Genomic DNA, 26,936 nt, shown 5'->3' with positions numbered 1-26,936 from the left:
TTTAATTGTATTGCGTATTCGCATACTTACAGACTATTTACACAGGTTAGCTTGCTTACATCATGTGTGTTGGATAGTTGTACGCTCATTGTGATGTACGAATGTACAATACACACACACACGCATACATGTACATACAGTGACGAGCAAAACTGTAACACGAATTCATTGTTGCAACTTCAAGAGTCTGTATTTTTGCTTCTACTATATGGATGTTTAAGATCTTAATTTTATTTTGTTAGTATGGTATTTAGCTGTCTTACCTAAGAGTTTGAAATCATTCGGTTGGCTGGAATAATTATAAGAAATAAAAATGTAAAGAAAGTCAAATGTTACAGTTTTGCACCCGGGTCATTTTTCAACAAATGTATTTATTAATAATTTTTTAATAATTAATGCATAGCACTTTTGACTTTTTTTGCTCATTAATATCATTTGCCATCATTTTTGTGTACCGTCGCACCATTTCAGCAAAGTCGCGCACCGAATGTCCTTGTTCCTCTCCAACAGCTCTTTCATTCCATTTGGAGCCACCCATAATTCGCAAGCTGCGATTTCACATGACTCCATATATTTTCAATGATATTCATGTCTGAAGAGTATTCAGGACACTTCAGGGACTTGAATCCTTGCCATATTATCCACTTTTTGACCAAATTAGACGTGTTCTTTGAGTCATTGTTCTGCATTTTTCAGTAGTAAAACCCATATGTTCACTTAATTCTCCCAAATTCTTTTGTAAAATGATCAGGTATTGCTCATGAAACGTTATTCCATCGATTAATACCAAGAGTCCAGCACAATTTTTGTTTATTCTCCCCCAAACCAAAAGAGAGCAGCCACTGCGCTTGACAGTTTGCCTTACTGTAATGTTACAGTCAACAGACTGGACTGTAGGATCTCTATGCTAATGCCGAGATTATCCATATGACTCAAAATGGTTGTTCATTGTTTCATCTGACTATATTAACAGTTTCAAGTCATATGGACAATTCTGGCATTAGCTAAATGCTCCTACAGTCCAGTCTGTTGACTGTAACATTACAGTAAGGCAAACTGTCAAGCGCAGTGGCTGCTCTCTTTTGGTTTGGGGGAGAATAAACAAAAATTGTGCTGGACTCTTGGTATTAATCGATGGAATAACGTTTCATGAGCAATACCTGATCATTTTACAAAAGAATTTGGGAGAATTAAGTGAACATATGGGTTTTACTACTGAAAAATGCAGAACAATGACTCAAAGAACACGTCTAATTTGGTCAAAAAGTGGATAATATGGCAAGGATTCAAGTCCCTGAAGTGTCCTGAATACTCTTCAGACATGAATATCATTGAAAATATATGGAGTCATGTGAAATCGCAGCTTGCGAATTATGGGTGGCTCCAAATGGAATGAAAGAGCTGTTGGAGAGGAACAAGGACATTTGGTGCGCGACTTTGCTGAAATGGTGCGACGGTACACAAAAATGATGGCAAATGATATTAATGAGCAAAAAAAGTCAAAAGTGCTATGCATTAATTATTAAAAAATTATTAATAAATACATTTGTTGAAAAATGACCCGGGTGCAAAACTGTAACATTTGACTTTCTTTACATTTTTATTTCTTATAATTATTCCAGCCAACCGAATGATTTCAAACTCTTAGGTAAGACAGCTAAATACCATACTAACAAAATAAAATTAAGATCTTAAACATCCATATAGTAGAAGCAAAAATACAGACTCTTGAAGTTGCAACAATGAATTCGTGTTACAGTTTTGCTCGTCACTGTATATCAGTTTTAGTTGTAAATTCTCACGTGCATTTCAGTTGCTTAAAGCTAGAAAACAGTTTACAAACGAAAAATTGTGAATAAACCGATCGAGTTAAATGTGAAAACTAAAAATTGGAGTTGCAGCTGTTGCTGTTGTTGTTATTGTTGTTGTTGTTGTAGCAGCTGCAGTTGTCCGTGTCGCCATTTTGCAGCGCGTCAACTTCCGGGCGCCATATTGAAATGTCAGCGGCTCGCAGAGCAACCGGCTGCCGATGGCTGCCGCCGCTGCGGTCGTCGCGGCCAGCAGCAGCTGAACGCCGAGCAGAGCGACCCGCGGCGCACCTAGAGCAGGGGTAATAATACAAACGATGTCAGGTGAGCGATGCCGTGCAATTATATTTATTTATGTTTGTAAATTGTCCAAATAGGCAACCGCCTGTCAGTTGGCATTTGGATAGGTATTTATTTTTAATTAGCTGCCCGCCACAGCTGTGTGTGCACATCACTTTGCCGGGCATTGTAATTGCGGTCGCATGCATTAAGCGAGCGCGCACTCACCTGACGTGTACAGCTCCTGATTCTTGCGATCGATGTCGTCCCGCATGACCAGCGCCTGCAGAGTGGACTCCCGCGTCAGCTGCGGATAGCTGCCGATCTCGGCCACACAGCGCAGCTCGAGGCGTCGCTGCAGCGGCTTCTGCTGCCTCATCTGTTGATGTTGCTGTTGTTGTTGTCGCTGTTGCTGTTGTTGCAGGCGCTGCAGTTGCGGCTGCTGGAAACGCGGCTCGCTGGCATAAAAGTTCAGCTGCGAGACGATGCGCCGCAGCTTGTAATCGTGTGCCGTAATCGTTGTCTCTTCACTGGGCAGCAAATCCAATTTGCTGGCCTGCATGAGATAGACAGCTTAGTTGTCTGAGTATGTGTGTCTGTGTGTGTGTCTGTCTGTGTGGGCGTCTCACTCACCTTGATGCCATTTATATACCAGCTAATCGTGGTCACCAGACTGGAATAATCTGTGCTACAATTGACCTGGACGAAATCATCTTCACGATACATCGAGTGGAAGCCGCTGATGAGCGGATTGTTCTGAGGCAGAGCTGCGTGATAATAAAATATAAAAGATGAGCGTGAGATGACGGCGATTAAGAATTAATTAAGCTTTAAACACAACTTTTGAAGTGTCCGAAAATATTTAAGTAGAATCAAATATTTAAGATTTTAGATTAAATAGAAAGTATTTTATATATAAATTTAATTTAATATGATCGAATGCATATGATTTATGCTTGAATACTTTCACTTGAAACAGTTTTTGAATTTAGGTCACTCAAAAATTTTGATTAGCGTGATATGAGGACAGTAAATTTTATTGTTGAGCTATCGAGATTTTTAGATAGCTTCAATATTTGTTTTAGTGCCATTTTAATTAATTAATTACATTTTTTAATTTATTAATAACCCACATCATTTTATGTATTATCTACTTTATTTGCTTTCTAATTCTCGAATGAATCTTATCATCAATACATTTTGAATGAGCTAGATCGATGTCTTTGCTCTCATGTGCTAGAGTGAGACAACTATATAGACTAATTTTCTACCACAGGACTGTTAAAGCTAGGAATGACACTGCTAACAATAGTGATGGCAATGTTAACAGAATATCTGAAGTGTAGGTGCAAGAAATAAAAGTGTTATGCTAAAATTGAGCGGATAATGAGGAACTTCGAATGAATGAGATGAACAAGATCATATAATATACATTTTTGTTTCTACTATATTATAAACTCATTCGATTTCGATTCAGCGAATGTATGCAAGAATCATTTGGAGCTCTGCCAAGTTTTGTTAAGTAAGTTACAAAGTTAACAGCAAGAAAGCAGGCAGACACAACGATGTATATATATAAAGTGTGCCAGAATATGAAGCTAACGATAATTTTATGTAGTGCATTAAGAAGTCGTTGGCTTGGCCAACTAATGAATGCAAATGAAAAGCAATTTCATTTGTCACTGGTCCTGAAACAGCTTCCTTAAGCATTGAAGGACTCGCTTAAGCGAAAATACAGCTCTTAAATGAATCTTCAAGCTTTATAAGCTCGGGATTTAAATATTTATTAAGTAAAAAATGCGAACCTTCATTTAAATTTTTGTCCCATTGAAAGAAATGCTTAAATTGTTGTCGAGTCGTGCCTTTAATGGGTAAAATGTGATGTATAGAAAAAAAAAAAAAAAAACATTACGGAAGCTCTTCACGAAAATGTCAAAAAATCGTTTTTCATTTGACTTGCGAGAGGACATAATAAAATAATCAGATTATAAAAGGTAGCAAAAGTGCATTAGTGACAACTGCGAAGCTAATATTAAACGTGCATGAAACATGCAAATTTTGCAGCTTGTTGAACGACCCCAGCCTTAGCCCTGGCTTCAGCTTCAGTTCCATCTCCATCTCTTGCTTCAGCCTCTGCTTTGCCGTTAAGGCTGTGTTGTCTATGTTGTGCTCGTTGCTTGCTGTTGTTTATTTAACAACTTCTCTATTTGCTTTTGATAAATTTTTAAAAATATTTCAGCAGCGAGACGCACACCATGTACGACGCAGCGCATCTACAAGATATTTATTTTATATCAGCGAAAAAATAGATGATCATAAAACACATGCAGAGCGCGCAGAAACATCCTGCTGCGTGCGAGTGTGTGTGCAAGTGTGTGTGTGTGTGGGCAAAAGTAAAAGCGAAAATAAAAAGGGGAAAAACGAGCTACACAGACACACTCGGCCACAGACACACACACACACACACACATACACACATACGTACACACATCCTGTGTGTGCATGGAGGGACGAGGCAGGAGGCACTCCGTAGCGGAGCTTTTCATTTTAGCGATATCCTTTTTAAGCATAAAGTGCTGCCGTAAATCACAGAGGCGCACAACAACACACATATACACACACACACACACACAGATACACATGGTCCGCACACCCGCAGACTCGAGGCAGGCAAGCGCGATTCCTGTGCGCTATTCCAGCGCTCTTGTTGCCTGCCCAGCATCACTCTCAGTGTAACTGCACTATGTGTGTGCATGTGTGTGTGTGGCTAGGGATGCGAATCACATGCATCTCTTGGTTACATTTTATGAAAACGTTCAGAGCTCGCTGGCTGCTCGCTGGCTTGTTTCTTGCGCGAATACATCCTGCTGCCGGGCTGCTTATCCTGTGCGTGTAGCTGGCCGTTGCATGCGGCACGTTGCGCGTTGCACGTTGTTGCAAGCCACTTTGGCATATATGCAAACGGCTTTTGCTCTTTGTCTCTCTCGCTCACTCGCTCGCTAGCCCGCTCGCCCGCTCACTGTGCATGTTCCTTGCAGTTTTCTTTGCATGTTGTTTACCATTAAAATATCACGGAAATTACACATTTTACTTGGTTTATGCTGTGCGGCAGCGCAACGGGCATTTGCCGATGGATAGCGGTAAAAATATTTGCATTACATACGCACCCACACACACATACACTCACACAAACAAGCATGCATGCATGCATGCACTTTAATTTAAGACAAACAATTGAAATTGAATTTTATTACGTATACGCAGCGTGGTACGCGGCTTGGTGAAAACTTACCCTCAACGCTCATGTTGGCCGTGCGCTCGGATAGCTTGAAGTGCGGCGCATCGCCGGACACTTCGCACCTGTAGACGCCCGTCGATTTGATGCCCAATAAATTCAAGTCCACACGACACGACGATTCATTGCATTCGTAGCTGTTATCGATCAATTGCACGCCCGCCACCGGGAACTTGCGAAAAACGGTCTGCATTAGCGGCGCATATCTGTATGTTATGGGTAGAAAGAGACATAGGGAAGAAGAGTAAGAGAGAGAGAGAGAGATGGTTAGTTGGCCTAAAGGGTTTCCTTTGAGCGGCGGCAAATTGGCCGCAAATTGTGCCAGCTGCCATTTACTGTCCTTTTTCGGTGCCTGCCTGCCTGGTCAGCTGATAATCGGCCGAAAAGGCACGCTAAAAGCTTTCAAGCCATAAACGAAACGAGGCCAGGAAATGGAGATTTTTCGCACACAAGTGCCGGGACATGCACTCAGCTCTGTGTGTATAAGTGTGTGTGTGTGTGGGTGATTTCTTCAATTCGTTTTTGTATTGTAGATTGTTGCTCATTAATCCCTCAAATATATATTGAATCTATCTGCAGACAAATCTACAACAAAAGTGTTCAAGTGGAAAACTTCTTCAGCGCCGAGCAACAAAAGTGGCCTTAGTACATAAATAAACAAGTGCGATGTGCTAGAGTGTGCTCGACGCTCAAATACTCTGCAGTCTGTGTGTATGGGTGTGTGTATGGGTCCATTGGCTGCTGTCACATTTCGATTAGCTAACTATGCCCCACTTCGCTGTCTCTACTCGGTATTACAGAGAGAGAGAGAGCGAAAAAAATGCTCTCAACTTTTGTGGGCTGCTGTGGTGTTGATAAGTCGCTTTGTGCGCTACTTGTTAATAGGCGTAAGCTGGCGTTTGTTGCTTGTCCGAGACTGGGCAAGCTGCTACGCAGGACGATAGACTAGGCTGATGGGCTCCTTGAGCGGGGGGGGATGGGTCGAATTATTTGCGGCTTAGATGGCGGCTGCTGCGGCAGCAAATCAACAAATTTGATAAGCAATATAAACTGGCTTTCTTGCTCTTGGCGTTTGCCTTTTTTGGTTCGTGGACGCGGCTCGTTACATGGGCTTTGAGGCAGCTATTATGGTCTGTGTGTTGTGTTTAATGCCTATTTTCCACTTAGTTTTTCACATATTTGATGTGCAAAGCCAATAAATACTTCGATAAAATAAACTACACGGGATAGCAGATCCCAACTAAAGTTAATTGTATTTCAATTTATTTATTTGTTGGTAGATTCAACTGATTCTGTCTTCTAATTGGCGCCTTGCACATTATATAAAAGATTTACAGTGACAACTAAAAGAAGTACGAGAGAGGGAGAGAAATATACTTTATTCCGAAAGAGAAATTGATATTGACCAATGAACGAGCTTTTAGAATATGAAGCAGTTGAGCAAGCGAGACAACCGTATGTTGCGTACAAGCCTGCGATCAATGCTGATTAGAGAGGCGCGACGCGGTTGATCTTCATAAGTGCAAGCGTGACAGGTAGCTGGCGCTGCAAAGAATGGCCGCTCCAACTGCCATAAGTAAATACACGAATTTGACCAGCAGTCAAAAAGGGGAAGACAAATATTTATATACCGACGAATGTCGGTACCATTATAAAAATGCACCATTATAAAAATGACACCAATTGAAAGTTTCTTTGCTTGCAGTGCGCAAATTTCTAGCTATGAGGCAATGTTGGCGCTGTTTGTGTATCAAGTTTGCAAAATACATATATATTTATATATATATATAAAACTGTATATATATTGCGCATGTTTTAGCGTTTTAAAGTTTTTTGTTTACATTAATTTGCAGTTGCTTTACAAGTGCAAGTAAAATTGCAATTGGCCAGAGTTGACTTTTCATGTGCTGCTGCTGTTGGCGCTGCCGCTGCAACAACGGCTGTTCCTGCTGTCTAATTAAAACTTTCGCTTAGCAGTCGACCCTCCCCTTATTACTTACTTGGGGTTGCAGTCAGATGTGTGTATTTGTGTCTGTGTGTGTGCAAAGCACCTAAGCGCTACTCATTCTCATTTTTAATTAAGCAAAACGCGAAGCAGTCACTTGAGATTTTTCATTACGCTGCAGTGCAAATACTTGCAGACGTGCATATACATATACATACATACATATGTGCATGCATGTAACTGACTTCCATCTGGGCGGGCCGACGATGATTATGATGATGATTATAATTTATGTGTGGCAATTTAATAATGATGTTAATGTCTGTGTCCCTCTCTTGATTGCATATTCACTATTTGAAGTAGTCGTCTTGAGGTCAAATTGGCATTTAATAATCATTTCAGCTTGCCTCTGACACAGCTTCTGAACAGATATCAGCTCCTATAGCAATTAGTTGGCTTTGTTGTCGCCTGTCTGGCTGCTGCTGCTGCTACAGCCACTGTCAGGGCTGCTGCCACGAACGTGCAAAGGTTAAAATACGCAAGTGACTGATGGCTGCTGTTGTCGAGCAAGCCGAGTTGAGTCGAGTTGAGTCGAGCCGGCTCGGCTGCACGGCTAAAAGCCTATAAACCCAAAATGGGGCCAACCACAACAGTGTATTTCATATGGTAGGACATTTAAATTAATTTGCCATCGCATAAACGAACCAACGTAAATTAATTTATTTAATAATTCATTAGGCAAGAAAGTCGCATGACAATGAACATATTTGTGTGGCAATTCTCGCTGTGTATGTGTGAGTGTGCGTGTGTGTGTGTGTGTGTGTCTGTGGGCTGTGTGGGTGTGGCTGAAACCGGTGGCGAGTGCGAGCGGGCGTTACGCCCATGGCTATGGCACGGATCTTGATGCATTTGACAGCTGCGCAGCCTTCGCAAAAATAACAAAATAAATATCATAAATTATAAACGCACACACAGCCACACAGACGCTCTCCATCTCCTTCTCTCTCTGCGCGTGTGTGTGTGCGCGTTTTTGTGTACTTACCTAAAAAACTCGCCGTCGTTTTTGTACCACTTAACCGAATTTAACGTGTGACCACTTATGTCATAGCTGCAGGATAATGTCACGTTATCACGAAAATCAACAATTTGTGGCACATTGATGTCAGTCACAAGTAGACACTGAATGCGTCGCATAGCTGCCAAAAGAGAAACAGAGATAGAGACACGCAGATACGCTGATGGTGAGTGAGTGTGAGCGTGAGGTAAACAGCAGCCAGCAGCTGCCGGCAGCAGCATTTGGGTGCGATTTTCGATAAAAAAAAAAAACAACGTCAGATAAAATGATGAAAACTGTCATAAAAATGCTGCACAATTTATAGCGAAAAACGCAACGAAAAGGTTTTGCATTTGCCAGCTTTGGTGTGCGTGTGTGTGTGTATGTGTGTGTGCATGGGTTTGTATAGCACAAATAAAGCTTCATCCGAGTTTATAATCGCAATGAAAAAATGGCATATTGCATTTCATGAATACATATGTATGTATTCCGTGTGCTGAGTCAAATGCTAATTGCTGCATATGGGTTATTTCAATATTTAAGCCTTCAATGTATGCAATTTGTTTGAAATCTTGTAATATTTGTATTCATTTACGTTTACTTCTATAAATATTGACAAACATATATATTTATAGGTAAATATATAGTAGATTGTTTGCTATTGTAATGCATATATCTGTCTGCTCTGGCAACATTTTGTGTCCTCCTACTCTTGCTCTTGGTGGAAAATCTCTTACTGATTATTGATAGATGACGATTATTGATAGATGACTTTGATAGGTATAATATAAAGTATCATCTTTCTTATATCTATAAGTTCGAAAATTTTAAGATTTTAATTGTCCCCCAAGCTCATTTTGCCATGAGAATCGCATGGAAGGGCTCTAAAGTGTTTTGTAGTTCAAGTTACAATAAAATGATTTTATTTATTTTTTTTTAAGTGATTAAAGAGTTAAGTACATTAGGCGAAAGAAAAAAAGAAAACTTAATGTTGGGTAGATAAATTAACATAAAAAGAAATTAAGCAAAACACAGAGAGAGAAAGCGCGAGAAAGAGTGAGAGAGAGAGAGAGGGAAAAGGGGAAGAGGGTTAAAACGCGAAGCAGACAAATTGTGCAACGGAAAAAAACTGACGCACAACTTCTAATTGAATGAACTTGTAAAAATGCTCAACATCTGAAATGACACAGCAACAAAAAGAAAGCACGAGCAAAAGGAAAGCGAACAACAACAAGAACAACAACTGCTAAACGTTTTCAGCCAGCAACAGCAACAGCAACAACAACAACAACAACAACAACAACAACAGCAACGAGGATGAAACCGCGCGTGGGTTTTTACAATTTGCGGAACGTTTTTAAGTGCAAACCGACAGCTGAAAAGGAAATGGCAGCAACAACAAAAAAAGTGGTTAATATCATTAGCTGAAATTGTTGCTGCTGGTGTTGTTGTTGGGGCAACTGCTTATTGCAACTGCAACATGCGCCAGCTGAAAAAGTTGTTGGTAAATTTCCATAATCTTGGCCATGTCTCGTCGCACTCGCACAGCAGTTGCCGCATCGCAGCGCTGTGCCGCATGATAAGCAACAATTTAATGCCAAGCAACGACGACAATTTGCAACTTGTCTGCATAATTTTTGTTGCTGCAAATGGCATTAGGCAACAGCGGCAGCAACAAGCACCACCACTAGCACCACCACCACTAGCACCACCAGCATCAGCACCACCAGCAGCAGCATTTCTCGTGAATTTAATTTGTTGCACTTTACAGTTGAAATAACTTGAGGTGTGGCAGTAAAAAACTTTTGTGCCACAAACAACATAACTTCTTTAAGATGTCTATGCAGTGTGCTTACCTTGTAACCGTTACAGATTTAAAGCTACATACATATACATATATATAGAGATAGAGGGAGAGAGAGATAGAGATACTTTCTTATAATGCGCGACAGATGGCAGGCTGTAATGTGAGCTTTGCATTCTGTTTTATGCCTTGTCAATGGCAGCAAACAAACTGAGAAACTTGTTTAAAGTTTCAATAGACAAACAAACAAAAGTGCCTAGCCTAGACGACAAAGAGGCGGAACTGCTGTTGCATGCTGCACACACACATGTACACGCATAAACACGCAGAGCGACTGCTGAGTGTGACACGACTCCTTTGAAGCATGTCAAAGCTGCTGACTAGCAGTAGCATGAAACAACAACAACAACAACAACAGCAACAGCAACAGCAACAAGAGCAACAACGACGATAACAACGACAATCGCAAACACATTTGCAAATGGCAGCGGCAACCGCAGCTTAATGACAGCCTCAAATACACACACACGCACACACACACACATGGGATGGAGGCGTAGGTGTACCACAGGTGGGCGGTAAAAGTTCAGTTGCATGGCAGAAAGCATGACAGCTGTATCTGTGACCAAGCAGGTAAGACTATTTCTTCTTCTTCTATATGTATATATATAAATTTATATACATTTATATATGTGTGAGTGTGTGTTTGTGTGTTGTGCCTTTGTGTGCGTATGTGTGGCGCATAGCAAACAGCGGCAGCTTCAAAGGCTTACTTCAAGCTAATACCCTTGAAATAAATTGTATGTAATTCACTTAACGAGACTTTAATGCTTTTGAAAAGCTCTCTCAATAAATACTTCAAATTAAATTAATAATACTATAACTTTTTTTATGACGCTTGGTTAAAAATAAAAAAGTTTAATACCTTGAAAAGCTCACAACTCTCACTTAAATTAAAATAATATAATAATTTTTATATATTTTTTTAACTACAATTAAATCAAAAGTGTTAAGAATTTGCTATGTAATTAAAATTAAATTTATTAAAAACTACAAAAGTAATAAGCATAATAAAAATAATAATAATAATATCCATAATATTTAATTACTTAAATTTGTTGGCATATTTTTTATTAAGTTGTTGAATAAAATATAAAGCATATAAGTTTTGTTGCTAATTTTTATAAGATTTAATGTTAATCATTTTTAGTATTTTATGAAAAAAAAAAAACTAGTCATTTATTTATCAAAAATCTCAACAATTTTTTGAACAATTAATGTAAAATTTTCATTTATTTATATAACACTTAAGTTTAAATCGTTAAATATTAATGGATATCATTTTTTTGAACTTATATCATTTTTGTATTATTATTATTATTTTTATTTAAATATTAAATAACTGATTGCATTTATAACAAAGCTAAATAAGTTATTTAATTTTTTTTATTTTCATTTCGTATAAAAAAAAAAAAAAAAAAAAAAAATAGTTGAATTTGTAAAAATCACTAGTTAAAACTTTAAAAATATTTTACTTAACTGTTTATAAATTCAACAAGTTTTTCTGCACGAAATGAAAATTAAATAAATAATATTGAATAAAATATTATTAGTTCTTTTATTCAACTTAATATAAAATGTTCATTTAATTATAATTAAATAAGTAATTAACATTAATTATCTACTCTTATATAACTAAAAATTATATATAGTTGATTTATTAAATAAATTTGAATTAAATTCAATAAATTTTGTATATACATATTTTTGCTTGAAGCCAAACTACCCTATGCTGCACACAAAAGCTGTTACACGCACGGCACAGGGTATTTAAATAAGTACATCAAATAGCCGAGGAAGAGGCAACTTTTTTGCATGGCAATCAACGCACTTGAGCAAAGTTTTTGCTGCCTAACAACGCCAAACAACTCCGATGGCAATTCAAGACCTCAATTTGATTCTTGCTGTTGTCGTCAACTCGACATGTGTGTGGGTGTGTGTGTTTGTGTGTGTGTGTGGGCATTACTTATGTATAGGTAGAGCAGGTTGTCTGATGCTTTGTCTGTTTGCTTGGCTGATTGTTGCACAGCTGTTCGCTTGTGGCTTACAGAATTGTGAAAGCCGCAGCACGAAGCAAGGATTTTCCTCCTCTGGTAACCGTGAAAGTGCCTAAAGAAAGTCGCCAGACTTTCCCTTCTTTTATTGCTGCTAGATGCTGCTGCTGCTGCTGATGTTGGTGTTGTTGTTGTTGTTGTACTTTTTATTTAAGGCATGCAGCGCATAGTTCTCTGCGCTTGACTCCACGTTGAGTGGATAATGCAAATTGCGTGCCCTGAAAAGTAGGCAACACAAAAGTTGCTGCAGCTTTGGCTACGAAAGAACCGTTTGCTGCTTACGATAAACGCCAGCGCAGACAAATCTGCACGGCCCGCAGCATAAAGAAATGCCAAGCATCTATAATTTGCATATAAATGCGACAAACGCTTCGAGCACCACGACGCAGTCCGAGCGCTTGTTTGTTTTGACTTTGCGTTTGCGTTTTCTCTTTTCTTTCGTATATCTATACCCTGTAAGTATAGGTAGAGTTTGAGCAGGGATTCGAACTTAGAAAGTCGCATACATTTTTGATGAATTTCAGGCAAGCTTAAGCAGCAAAAGTCTGACTAATTTATTGTACACGAGTCTAAGAAAGTTGACCTCTTTAAATATATATATATTCTGGGAAGTCAAGTTTAATAAGCTTTTATGAAGTTTCAGTTTGTCTCATAAATGATAAATATCGATTTTCTGCATAGGGTGGGGGTAGGTTAGAATACTGAATTTGTTTGGAAGCTGTTCAGTTTCCATATCAGATGTGATGCATACATCTAAATCATATTTCGATAAATATCGATTTCCGCATTGGATGAACTCTAGATTTTTTTCGAAAGCGTTTTAATTCTTATAAAAGATATCAGGGGTATTTCATCAATATATACATCAATATTTTACATCCTAACATATTAAGCATTATTATTAGTTATTATTATTTTTTAATAGAATGAACTAAAGATCTCGATTTTCATTTAAATAGTATTTAATACTTATTTCAGTTATCATCTTGTCCCATCATGAATTGGTTCCGATAACAGCCGAAATTAACATATTTTCTTTAAAGCATATATCTAGGAAAAGGTACAAAGATTTATATCATATATACTTCTGTCTTGCTTATCTCAATAATAATTTGACCCGATAATAACTTGAATCGATAAATATCGATTATCTATAATGTAAGAGGGGTAAAAAAAGGTCTAGGAAAGATCGAAAGAATTGTTCTATTATTAATTTTGTTTGATTTTTCTATTTTCACTTAAGGAAATTTCGATAACAATCGATAACCTAGGCTAGCTCTAATGTTCTTGACCTATGAAAAGCGAAAAACCCGCCATTCGTTATAGACTACACTATGTTGTCTACGGGGTATCTCTTAGCTGTTCAATTGTTATTTGATGCAATCTGATTTGAGTTTCTTTTCAGCTGGAGTTGAGCTTGTGGCAGGCGAACACAAATAAAGATGCTAATCTCACTAAAGCGTAGTTGCGCACAACAACAACAACAATTGAGCAGCTAAATGGCACAAAAAAAAGAAGCCAAAAAAAAAAGAGAAGCTAAAATAAAATAAATAGCCGTAGCTGCTGTCTGGCCAACTATGCGACGAGCGTTAAGCTAAAGCTGAGATTCCATAGCTGCTATAGTTGTTGTTGTTGTTGTTGTTGCCGTTGTTGTTGTTATGGCTGCTGCATAGCAAATGGGATTTAAGCCAAACAACAACAATAGCAGCAGCAGGAGCAGCATCAGCTAGACCCATGCGAAACGTCAAAGTTGAAACTTGATTTTCCACATTGGCTGCGGTTGTTGGCTTTGCTGCATGCCACATCCGCTAGACATTAGTGTCAGTTTTTTGGCCACGCCCGGCGCAGCTAAACAATTTACAGGAATTTACAATAAAAATACATACACCCACCCACACACACACACACACACAATTGCAGTTGGTGGGAGTGGCGCAAACATAATTTACTTTCAGCCAGCCAAATCGCACACTTAATAAAATTGAAGACACTTGTAAAATAGGCAATTTGTTTAAATAAACTTTATGGCACTTGAGGCAGGCGACTCAGCCGAGTGCCGAACTGTCGGCAAGTCAGCCCACCACGCCCATCCCCCCTCGAACACCCACGCACTTGTAGCCAAATATTTATTTTGCCGGCAACTCGGCTCACTCTTTGGCTACTGTAAATTTTAAAAGCGTCTATATATTTTTAGAAAAGTGCAAATAAAATATAGCGCAAGTTTTTATGCCTCTCAGTCTGTGTGTGTGTGTGTGTGCTTGTGTCCTTGTGTTTTGGGGGTAAATCCTTTAAGGCGTACTCCAAAATGAAATTGTCACATTTATGTTTCCTTTATGTAAATTTTTTTTCTCGCTCTCGTCCTGGTTGGAATGTCCTTCGAATATTTCTAGCTGGCCCTAAATACTTTAAACAATGCCTAAGAAAAAACTATGCAAATTTTTATACACATGTGTGTGTGTGTGTGTGTGTGTGTGTGTGTGTGTGTGTGTGTGTGTGTGTGTGTGTGTGTGTGTGTGTGTGTGTGTGTGTGTGTGTGTGTGTGTGTGTGTGTGTGTGTGTGTGTGTGTGTGTCTGCCTTTGCATTAATTTTATGCCACAAAATTCTTCAGTTCGACCAAGCTTTAGATATTTTTCCTAATCTATTTAATATTATTAATATTTATAAATATTTATGATTTTATACAAATGGAAACAGTTATAGCCAAAGCTAAAATATAAATAGAAAAAGTTGCTATTGATTGTGTTTTGATGAAATATTCATATGTTTGCTTGTTCATTCAAAGTAGCATTTTTTTAAAAACATATTTTAACTGCTTTTAACTCTTTTCGTTTATAAAAATTAAATGAATATTTATGAATATAAATAAGAAAAATTGATTAAAAGGAAAAAGAAAAGAGTATTAATATAAAGATTCTAGCTATAAATATGAGCCAGATATAACTTTATAGATGATTTTTGGTAAAGTTTTTAATCAATTACACATTATTTTTTTTTGTAAATTAATTTGCGTTGAATCAATAAAACTACAATTGGAATAGATATTTTTAAGCTAGTATTTATAGTAATTTAAATCAATGATAATTTAAATCTGTCATTATTTAAAAGAGTCCAGAGAGATTATGCAACAAATAGAAGCACTCGTGCATCCTAATTAAAACTAAAAAAAAAAAAAAAAAAAATAATAATAATAATAATAACAATAAAAAAAAAAGGATATTTTCAGTTTCTAGCTCTGATATCTTCGGACGGACAGATGGCATAGGCTATATCGCTCCAGCTCGTCGCCTTAATCAAGAATACTTTTACTTTATGGGGTCTGCCACGCCTCCTTTTGCCTGGTATACGCTGACAGACTGACGAACTGAGCTTAATGAGCCTCGCCTTCTTCTGTCTTTAAAATCCATCACAATAATTTGATGGGATTTTTACATTTTCATTTTGGATTAAAAATTGCAATTTCGACAATTGGAAATTTCCATAGTCCATTTTATAGTAAAAGCTTAAAAGACCTAACAACCCTTTCTATTTTCGCTATAAATTATTTACAATATTAATCCAAGCTGTATATATCTACTCCAACTCAGCTGCTTGACTCTTTGGCTGTCAAAAAGTGCATTTCAGCTCGGGCTGTTTAATTTATTAGCCCAGCCTGAGGGCATATTTAAAATTCTATTTACATTTCGTTGACATTTGTCTCGAATGCATTCGAAGTGAAAGACTTGAATACCTTGAGCTTATTTTGTGTTTTGCTTTTCGCTTTGCCCCAGCTGGCCGCGCTGTCAGCTCCGTTTGCCACGCCTCTGCCTGCGACAAATGGCGATGGGAAAATGGAAAACTGTTGGCCGAGCACAGAAGTGACAGAAGGGACACCGAGTGCAATCGAGAAATCCAATTACTGGCGCAGCTGCAGCTGTTGTTGCTGTCGCTCGATAGCAATGCTAACTAGTTTAGTATAGCAGCTATGTTTAAGACTAATCAGCGCAATAATTGCCGCAATCAATATCTGTTATTCAGGTGAGATTTTTGTGTGCCGCATTTCATTTGTGGGGCGCAATAATTGAAAGTGTATTTAAAAAACAATTTGGTCGCATGAAATTTGCATAAATTTCTGCGGTCTCGCCCATATTTACAAAATACGAACAACAACAACAACAGCAACAACAACAACAACAACACACATTTATTGCTATGCTAATTTTAGAGTTTGGGTCACAGTGGCAACAAAAGGCAAGTGCACAAAAGCGCAAAGCGGAAACGGAAATGCCTAAATGACTTTTCATGGTGTCGCCATTGAAGGGTCAGGGCTCACTCTGGCTCTGTGTGCGTGTGTGTGTGTGTGCGTGTGTTGAAGTCAACCGCAAAGTTGGCCACGTCGTCGAGCTTGTCGTAAAAAGGTTGAACAGCTTAAAGGGATTAAAAGCAAAAGGCAATAAAATGAAAAGTTTCAAATATTTTTATTATTATTATTATGAGAGCCAGCGGCCGGCGGGTCCGGACTAAAGCCTCGACTTTAAACTTACCCAGCAGCATACAGATGCCCAGCTGCAGCAGCCAGCAGCTAGCATAATCCATTCTATGTGCTCCTTGGCCAAGGTCCTGTCGCATGCGAAAACTTTCCGTCCGGCATATTTTCAAATCAATTTTCTGTGTTTTGCTTTCTTTGCCGTACAATCTCAAACATGTTACTTTGCACTAGCGTCCGCCACGAGTTTATATGTCTCTATATATATCTATATATATATGTGTGTGTGTGTAGTTTCAATATCGACAAGTGCCATTAACAGGCCAACAAATTGAAACAAGCGCCGAGTCCTTGCTGGCCAAAAAAGAAAACAATATTCAGCATTCGCTGCTGGCGTTTAGTTTTTCTCAAATTCCGCTTTTTATGCTTTATTTTTATTTTTTTTTTTTTTTTTTCGCTATGTTTTAAGGTTATTAAATTTGAAAAGTTTTTTGGCGTCAAAGTGCGGCGTACTGAGACAGCAGACACACCCACACACAAACACACACACACGCACACTTACACTTGCCTGTGGTCTATTGTCTATTGTGTCCGGCTTTAAGAAAGTTTTGACTCAGACTTTAGTATATGCTCTATCGCATGATCTAAACTAGATATGATCGAGGGAAAGTACTGAACTTTGACCCGCAATGGGAGGGGGGATAAAAGTGAGAGAAATAGTAAAATAGAGATGGATGTATAGAGAGAAAGAGAGTGTCAAATATAGAGACAGAGAAAGAGATAGAAAGATATATAGAGGCATAAGAGAGATATAAGAGAGAATTTCATAGGGAGATATGAAGAGAAAGATATGGAGAAATAGAGCGAGATGGCGAATGAGATAGAAAGATAACGATATATACATAGAGAGAGTGATAGACAGAGACAGAAAAAGTCTGAAGGAAAGAGATGGAGAGACTTATATATATGTATTTGTATATATATAGGGAGAAAAGGGGAAATCGAGGAAGAGAGAGCGAGAGAAAGAAATATATAGATAGAGATAGATAAAGAGGGAGACATTGAGAGAGATATAAAGAGCAAAATAGAGATAGATAAGTAGAGACCGAGAGAGAGAGAGAGAGAAAACTGGAGATAAGGAAAATGAAGACGGGGATAGATAGGGGTATTAAAGACAGAGAGATATATCGAGAGATACATAGAGAGAGAGGCAAATAAAAAGACAGATAAACAAAAGAGATTGACTGACACAGCGGAAAATTGAGAAGTAGAGAAAGAGAAGTAAAGAGCGAGAAAGAGGGGCCCGACACACGCATATATTTTATATATTTATGTTATATCTATATTTTATTACCTAAAAACTGAATTGTATCGATAGCTCTGACTGCAAAGCACCTACATATATGATATGTAATGCCTCTAACTATATATCTATAAAATTGACTAACTTCCTAGGCAGCCCTCGTCTAAGAGCAAAGTATATTCTAGTCGGCTCTCTCTCTACGCTTTGCACCCTGTATAATAAAGTTCGGCTTTTGTTTTTGTTATTTTTGTTTTGTTTTGTTATTTTGTTGTTGTCGTGCATTGCATTTGTTTATTGTCATTGTCAGCGTTATTTAAACGTTGACAGTTTTGAAATTTTTTTTTTCTTGTGGCCCAAAAATGGAGTGTGGGACAGGGAGAGAGAGAGAGAGATAGAGGGGGAAACGAACTGAAAATGAAAATGAAAATGTGGCAGGCGGCAACTTTGTCTGCGGCGATTGTCTATCGGGGCCAGTGGCAGTTGCTGTTGGGCCAACAGGAGGCAGTGAGTCACGCCCCACGCCCCACGCCCCACGCCCCACGACCCACGCCCCACGTCAGTGGACATTGCCCCTTCCGCACACACAGCCGCAACGCTGACCGAGCCAAGCCGAGCGTCTCCCCTCCTCCCTGTGGGAGCCTGTGGCGCTTCAGGCTTTGTGGCATAAAGTCCTTTAATGCTCTAATCAAATTGTGGCTTCTTTTTGTGCTGCCTTGTCGTCAACTTTGACTTGTTGTTGTCGCTTGTGTTGTTGCCATTGTTGTTGTTGTTGTTGCTGCTGCTGCTGCTGCTGTCATCATTGTTTTGGTTTCATTGACGCGTTTATTAAAATTGCCGTGGCAAAGTTTTTGCTCGCATCGGCAGTTTTTTCTTTTTACTTTTTTTTTTAATAACAGTGGCGAGCCGGCTTCTTGGTTAATTTGTTTTTGCTGCTGCTGCTGCCTACTATAAACGCAGGTGCCTGCAGGTGTGCTAGTGTTTGCAGATGTGCTCAGGCTAATTTCATTTGCAGCTAAATATAATTGCAATATAAATATATTTATTTTTTTCTATATTGTTGAACATTAAATTGTTTGCACAAATATTTTCATTAAGTAAACTCTTTATGTTGCCTAGCATGTTGCCTCCTCTCTCTTTCTATCTCTCTCTTTCTCCCTCACTCTCTATTATGCTAGTTAAATTTTGTCAATTTAGCTAGAAATCCTAATGCAAACATTTGCTTTTCAATCGTGCACTAAAGACAGTTGTTACTTATCTATGTACTTAACACACACACATACATACACTTACACACATGCATACATATGCATATGTGTGTGTGTGTTTGTGTTTGTATGCTGCCCACTAAAATAACGCATAAGCAAGGGCCACACAAACTTGACGCTTAAACGAACTATACACACACACACACATACACATATGTGCAATCACAAGCTACACACACACACGCATACACACAGCTGTTTGGGCTGTGCTTGAATCTAAGTTAATTACTTAATGGCAACGTAATGCACAGGCATTTTAATAATTAACAAACATTTCATTGACTGGCATAAGTGACACACAAACACACTCAAGCACACACACACACACACGCACACATGTGAATGCATATAGACGCACACATTGAGTTCATGGCACAGTTTGTTGGCCCTTTTGAAATATTTATTTATAAGCCTTGCGCAACAGTCGGCAAACATTTTTTTCCCTCTATTTTTGCATTTGCATAAATGCATAATTTCCTAACACACACGCACACATATGCACATGCTTGTAATCGTTTGTTATTTGTCTTTGTTTTCTTTTGCTTCTTCCTCTTCTTAGTTCGTTTTTGTTTTTGTTAGCCTTTTACGCGCTTTCTTCGTCAGTCGGCCGCACCGCGTGCCTCTTCGCTCACCGTTATGCCCGCCCGTCCGTCCGTCCGCACGCACCGTGTCCCACAAAAGTTGCCGTCTAACTGACGCGCTTCGGCTGGGGCCACGGCCAGCTGGCGTTGCGTTGCGTTGCGCTGCGAGGCTGCGGCTGCTGCGGCGGCTGCGGCAGCGATGTCAGCAAGCCAAGTCCCGTATGTAAAATCCATGCCCTGTCCTGGATTCCGTTGCGGTCTTCGTGCACTGCTGCCAACGTCGATGTCGACGGCGACGCGAGCGTCGAAAGAGCATCAGCTGGCAACTCTTTAACAACACATACATAGATGCTGCGTAGCGGCCGTTGCTTCGGCTTTGCTCTGCTTACGCTTCGGCTCCAATTGATTCGGGTGCTGTCGTTTAACGAGCATCATGGGAGCATTTAACAATGCTTGCATCGTCGTCTCTTTTTGGGCGCGTCTATTGCCTCTTGAGCTCTGCTCTCGTCAAAGAGCATTTGTCGCTTTGTCGCGCTGTTGCCTAACAGCACTGTTACACTAACAGCGAGTGGAGAGTTTGAACAGAGCTGTTAAGCGTTACAGTGGCAGGCTGTTAGTTGAAATCAGTTTAAATTCTAATTGGACTACAGGAGAGAAATGAAGTCGATTTAATTGTAGAAAATTGTTTAAAAATATATACAAATTAGAGAAAAATTGATATAATTATATAAATTGGGAATGCGAATATATATTTGAATATAGGATATTCATTAAGCAGATTTTTCAATTCAACTGGAATGCAATTGTTGCCAGTATAATTGAATGAGTCTAATTGGATATGAATAAGTCCAATAAAATATATATGCATTTGTATAATACCCCAAAATCGTTTATAATTGAGCTATGCACATTGTCGTGCTGTCTCTTTCTCTGTGGGCATAAGAATAATAAGAACATGCAACATTAACTGGCAGCCGCAGTGGCAACGGCCTTGTGCAGCCAACTATGCAATAGGAAAATCCCAAGACTTTGGTTGTCATTCTTCTTGCTGTTCTGCTGCTCGCTGGAAATCCTATTAGCCACATGCCCGTCTCGCAGACAGCTGAGGCAGGCAGGCAGGAGGAGGCAGGAGGCAGGCAGGCAGGAGGCAGGAGGCAGGAGGCAGGAGGCAGGAATCGCAGCACGAAATGCAACGCAACAAGCGGAAATGTATTTTTCGGCTGAGGCTGCAAGAAGAGATATTCAACTGCCAAGCCGCTTATCAAAAATAGTGCAATAGCACAAAATAAATAGAAAATGTAACAGAGACAGATGGAGAGAGAGAGAGAGAGGGAGAGCGAGAACAGAGTAAGGGCAAACAAAATTAGTGCAGACTCTGGTCTGCCTCAGCCCGCATCGGTTGGCCGAACAAAGGCGGACAAAGGTGCGCAGCAAATCGCAGCTTGGCTTATCAGTCACTCTCAGGACTCGAGATGGAGCTGCCTGCCAAGCGAAACTATCTGCAATGGACGCGGACAACAGTTGTAAGCACTCCCGAAACCTTCTGCTCTTCACCACCAAGGGCGAACCTTTCTTGATAGTTTTCGGTGCATTTGAAATTTAATTCAGCTCTTTAGCCACGACAGCAAATCGCCTTGGGGCTTAAGTCTTGGTTCTATGATAAGATTTGTTTTTAAATGCTTAGCTAAGAGGATAAATTGCAGATTACAATTCTGACAATGCTCACTCAAAAACCGATCAATCAGTGTGTAAGTCGTGTCAATCAATCCTTTATCGACTTGGTCTGTTCATCAGGTTGTCAGTCATTCAATCAATCATGCTCGTTCAGTATCAGTCCCTGCAGTAAATCTGTCCATCAGCGAGCAAATCACGCAATCAATCAGTCAAATAGTATTCAATCAATCAAAAAATTTGTCAATCAGTTAATCTGTAGTAAATCCGTCAATCAGTTGGTCTGCAATTTAAGCAATCTGTATATGAGTTAATAATGCTTAATGATAATCAGTCAAAATTCAGGGAAATCAGTCAGCCGGTCAATCAATCGGTCACTCAGTTGGCCCACTAGCAAGCGAGCCTGTTGCCTCTGTCAAGCAGGTAATCACTAAAAAATCATTCAACTCTTATTCACAAAAAGTTAGTCAATCATCAAACAAACCAAAACAAGAGACAATCCTTCATTCAATCAAAATCTCAACAAAGACTTAATCAATGGCACAATCAATTGTCAACAAAAAGTTATTCAATCACTCAATCAATTTGACAATGAAGACATAGTCAATCATTCAATTAATCTATCATCAGAGAGTCAACAATCAATCAAAGTCAATCATTCTGTTAACAAAGATACAGTCAATCAATCAATTGAAAAAAAGTTAGTCAAATTGATCAATCAAAATGTCAACAAATAGTCAATCAATCACTCAATCAATATGTTAACAAAGCGTCAATCAATCATTAAGTCAGTCAGTAAATCAGTCCATCAATCATTATGTCAGTAAAGATACAGTCAATCAATCTGTTGACAAAAGGTTAATCAATCGTGAGCAAAGTGAATTGCTCAATCAATCTCTCAACAAAATATCAATCAGACTCTTAACATATAGTCAGTCAGTCCTTGAATCAGGTTTATTAACAATTTGCCGATTGCCAGTTGACAAATTGTCAACGGTGTATCAGTCAGTCAATCAGTCAGTCAGTAATAGTCACCAGTCTCTCAATGCGTCAATCAGATAGTCATATCAATCAATTGCACCACTAATCAATCATTCAAAATGCTCTCAATTACAACAGAAGAGGAAGATCTCATCCATCAAGTGAGCTCATTTTCGCTCAGTGTAATTGGCAAGCACCACAATTAATTATCGCACAATTTTCCTTTTGGAAATTGTTTTTCTTTGGAGCCGGCGAAATAAATTAATTAAAATTTGTGTTTTTGCTGGAAATCAATAAAGATTAAAGCTGGTTAATGAGGCCGCGAATAGCAGCAGGCCGCAGGAGCAGCAGGAGGAGGCAGCGGGCAGCAGGAGCAGCAGGAGGAGGCAGCGGGCAGCAAACAGCCGGCACGAGGCTGGGCTAAACCGCTGCACAGATTTAAGCCGATGTTAATTTCCGCATAATTAATACAACTATTTTTTGGTTAAATTGCAGCAGTTTGCTCAGAGGAGCGTGCCACGGAATTAAACGTAAATATTTAATCATATTATTCAATTAAATTCAATTTTTTCGCTGTTTGTGCCAACGCTCAAAATGAGATTACACGGTGGATGAATAGAGATAGTGAGAGAGAGAGAGAGAGAGAGACAGAGATAGAGAGTGAGAGGCAGAGAGTGCGGCTTTATAGCTGCGCTGTGCCAACTGTGCTGGAACATAATTTCATTAAAAGTTTTGAATGCATCAAAATGTTTTAATTAATAAACAGCAGATAAATCAATTATTTATTTGTATTTTTATTTTCATATCGTGCATTGCCCAAAACAGCTTGTTACTTAAATATTTGTAAAGGACAATTTGGTTAAAAAAATCAAAAATAAAATAAAATCAAATGTATACTAAATTGATCAATAAAATTGATGAAATTTAATTCACAAAGCTCTGAAAATTTTTGAAATATTTTATAATTAGCTGAATTTATTTACAATTTTACTATGAAGACTATTTAGAAATATGCATTTAAGAGGAAAGACATCATGATATACAGGGTTCAGGGTGGCTCATATTCGACAGATCCATTTGGCAACCCTGCTAGGCAGACCATATCCGACGGACCCAAGTTATTTTTATTTCTTAGTTTTTTCTTGTATACTTTACATATCAGATTCAGATGTATAGGTTCTATAAAAAACAAGTAAGAGGCTTTAGTCGATGCTGATCGACTAGGAGATAATCATATCATCATTTTGGTATCGAAAATCTGTAAATTACAAAATCTTTGTGTTTATCAAATGTATATACACAGTAAATCTGAAGTCTTCAGGTCTAAAAGAGTTCAAATAATGCTGAAAAAAAATCAAAATAAATTTATCAATTATTATCGATACAAAAATATCGGATGAGTTCTCGAAAAAATAAGATAAACTTGTACTGCGCATGGAATACACGAGTATACATGCAAAAGTTCAGCTCTCTAGCTCTTAAATCTTCTGAGATCTTGGCGTTAATACGCACGGACGGATGGACGGACCGACGGACAGGACTATATCGGCTCAGCTATATACTTTGTGGGGTCTGTGATGATTCCTTCTGTCTGTTACATACTTTTCACAAAACCATTTTACCTTGATTTCTCTCTTTCAATGGGTTCAGGGTATAAAAAAGTTAATATAAGAGAAAAACCCTGAAATGTCATCAATGATTATTATACGGTTCAGCAAGAGAAAAGCTTAGTTTTCACTGAAGCCAACAGCAAATTATACTTTACAATTAAAAAACAATTAGATTGGAAAAATACATGCATACATTTTAGTTAGACAACGATGATACAATTTCGCAAAACGAGAACAAAGAAGACAGAAAGAGAAAGAAAGAGAATTCTGTTGTTTTCCCAAACATATTAAAATATATTTTTGACTGCATTCAAATTTAGACAATTAAAGCTAAATAAAAGGCGTCTTCCACACAGAATTTCTATTATTTATTATGTATTATAGATGCTGCCCTTTATTTGAATATCAGCTTTGGCATAATTTACGTATGTGTGGGTGTGTGTGTTTGTGTGTGTGAATTGAAGAATTTAAGAATTGATTAAAATGTGGCTAGGAATGTCTGTGTTAAATGGGAAGAGATGCAGAATAAATAACCTCAACTATTGCACTTATTCTCTCAATATTGCATAAGTGTGTGTGTGTGTGTGAGTGCACATGTGTGTGTGTGCTTTTACGGCCAAGTTGTTGGCAAGTTGCAAATGCGACACGTGAGCCTTTTTTGTGTTGCAGCCGGTGCATGACTAAAGCAACTAATGGCACACACACACACACTCACACACACACATGCACATAGTTCTGGCTGGAACACGTGTTTTGACTGCAACAAATATGCAAAAAATGTTATGCCAAAAGCCAGCCCAACAGCAACAACAATAGCAATGGCATTAACAGCAGCCACAACAACAACAGCAACGTGAGCCGAGAACTCTTGAGTTTTTTTTTTTATGCATTTTACGGAGCCCAGCGCCGCGAAGCTGCTAAACTTGGCACCGTTTGTTGCCATTTGCGAGAATGTGCGCAAGTATTTTAAAAATGTATTTTGCAGCGATGGCAGCTTTACATTTTGGGACACATCGAACGTGCCGGCCCAAATGCTCGGGCGCTGCTGGCCGAGTGAGCGCAGCGCAAATAACTATGCTATAGTTTTTTCCTTGCGCAGCCCAAGTAAGTATGCTATAGTTTTTTTACTCTGCCCACGTCAAGCACGCGCCGTCGACTGTGTGTGTGTGTGTGTGTGGGTGTGTGTGTGTGTGTGGGTGCCATCTTGTGCCCCAACGGGTTAATGTAGCTCCAGGCACATGTGCTCCAGGCATGTTGCCTCACACAAAAGGTTGAAAAGAAAAGCGAGGCAGCCCGAAGAAGCAGCGAATCGCATTTTTATTGCGCTTGTCGCGCCTTTTGCCATTCTTCTTCTTCTTTGGACACTTCTTCTTCGGTTTGATTTTATGAACTAACTGCGACTTTGGCCGCTTAACTTTGTTGGCTGCGGCTCATTATGCAAAAGACGGACGCCAGACGCACCGAAAGTCGCGGCCGGCCACTTGGCAAGCAGCCCTCAGCAGACGGCCTAAACTTTCCATTTGCAACATTTCCAAGCAAATACTCATAAATAAACAGCGGCAGCCGCTGCAACAACGAACTTCAGGCCATAGCGATGGGCTGATGTCGTGCTTCTCTTGTCTCAACAAGATGTGGAAATGTATGATATTATTTTAAATATGAATGGAAAGTAACTAAATTAAGTTCATAAAAAATAAAAAATTTTTTTTGAAATATATATTCGGTTTGCTTCTTAATAAAATAATGAATCAATTCACCACATATTTATATTTAAATAAATATTTCAAAAAAAAAAAAAAAAAAAAAAAAAACAAAAAACAAAAAAAGTCTAAAAAAAATTGTATAAAATATTTAGATTTAGATTTTAATTTTCTATAAATTAAGAGTAAAAAAAATAAAAAATAAAAGGGTATTTATTAGTATTAAAACAAAATCATAAAAAATATATTTTTTTTAATTTAATAAATAAAAACAAATGGTTTAAAAACTTTAATTTAGTTTCGGTTTATTTTTCAATAAATTAAAGCAAAAAGTACCTAATATTAATATTTAAAATAAAATATTTTAAACTATATTAATATAAAATACATATAATCATACAAAATTGTCTTAAATATTTTAATTCAGTCTCTGTTTATTTTTCAATAATCTAATGCAAATATATATATACACACCCCAAAACTCAATTGAAGGCACCATGTTTTTCTAGATTTTTTTGAGTATTATTCATGTTGGTATATATATTTTTTTAAGTCGCATATTTCTATTTGTTATATGTTATGTATATATATAAAGTATTTGAAAAAAATATTTATTCAAAATGTAATTCATAATATAATTGCATAAAATATTTTAATTGAATTTGTGTTCATTTTTCATTACATACATGATAAAATGTGCTGAAATACTTTTAAAATATTTTTTAAAATAAACAAATATTTTGTTTGACTCTAAACAATTTTGGATAATTTAAAATTTAGTACTCTAAAAACTTCGTGCTCATTTGCGGCTGCTCGTGTCACGAAATGCAACTCTCTCTGTGCGCTGAAGCTTTGCGGTTAAAGCACTAGGCAGCCGTGCCACGCCCCTGAGCAATGCAACAAAAAGTGCGGCTGGGCAGCGCCACAATGGGCGAGTTTATTAAAAAATTTGAGCGCGCGCCCCACTCACGTCTATTTTATTGTTAGTTTCGTTTCTTTTACTCTTTTTCGGGTTGCTTTATACCCTATGCAAGCTGGTTGAGCGTGTGTGGTCTGATAGGCT

General features: G+C 38.3%; 1 protein-coding gene across 4 annotated transcripts; it reads right to left on the bottom strand.

Annotated features, from left to right (window-relative positions):
* Window positions 1-1,542: 1,542 nt before the first annotated feature.
* On the bottom strand, window positions 1,543-20,121 carry beat-Vb (beaten path Vb). Of its 4 annotated transcripts, none has more exons than XM_089468358.1 (7): window positions 19,963-20,121; window positions 16,821-17,149; window positions 8,370-8,523; window positions 5,380-5,588; window positions 2,721-2,854; window positions 2,316-2,643; window positions 1,543-2,099 (listed from the first exon to the last, which is right to left on the bottom strand). In XM_089468358.1, exons 2-7 carry the CDS (start codon window positions 16,903-16,905, stop codon window positions 1,870-1,872), a joined length of 1,140 nt encoding a protein of 379 aa, XP_089324484.1. In that variant the 5' UTR covers window positions 16,906-17,149; window positions 19,963-20,121; the 3' UTR covers window positions 1,543-1,869. The 4 variants fall into 4 exon arrangements, with proteins under 4 accessions (XP_089324484.1, XP_017856586.2, XP_089324495.1 ...); XM_018001097.2 differs by having other exon boundaries at window positions 16,821-17,116; XM_089468369.1 differs by having other exon boundaries at window positions 16,821-17,112; window positions 19,963-20,114.
* Window positions 20,122-26,936: the final 6,815 nt, after the last annotated feature.

The sequence above is a fragment of the Drosophila arizonae genome, chromosome 2 (assembly GCF_054131065.1).
Source record: "Drosophila arizonae isolate 15081-1271.41 chromosome 2, UAZ_ARI_1.0, whole genome shotgun sequence".
In the NCBI taxonomy this organism is placed as follows: domain Eukaryota; kingdom Metazoa; phylum Arthropoda; class Insecta; order Diptera; family Drosophilidae; genus Drosophila; species Drosophila arizonae.
Note: the sequence above shows the minus strand (reverse complement) of the source record. Positions and strands in the feature narration are given on the sequence as shown.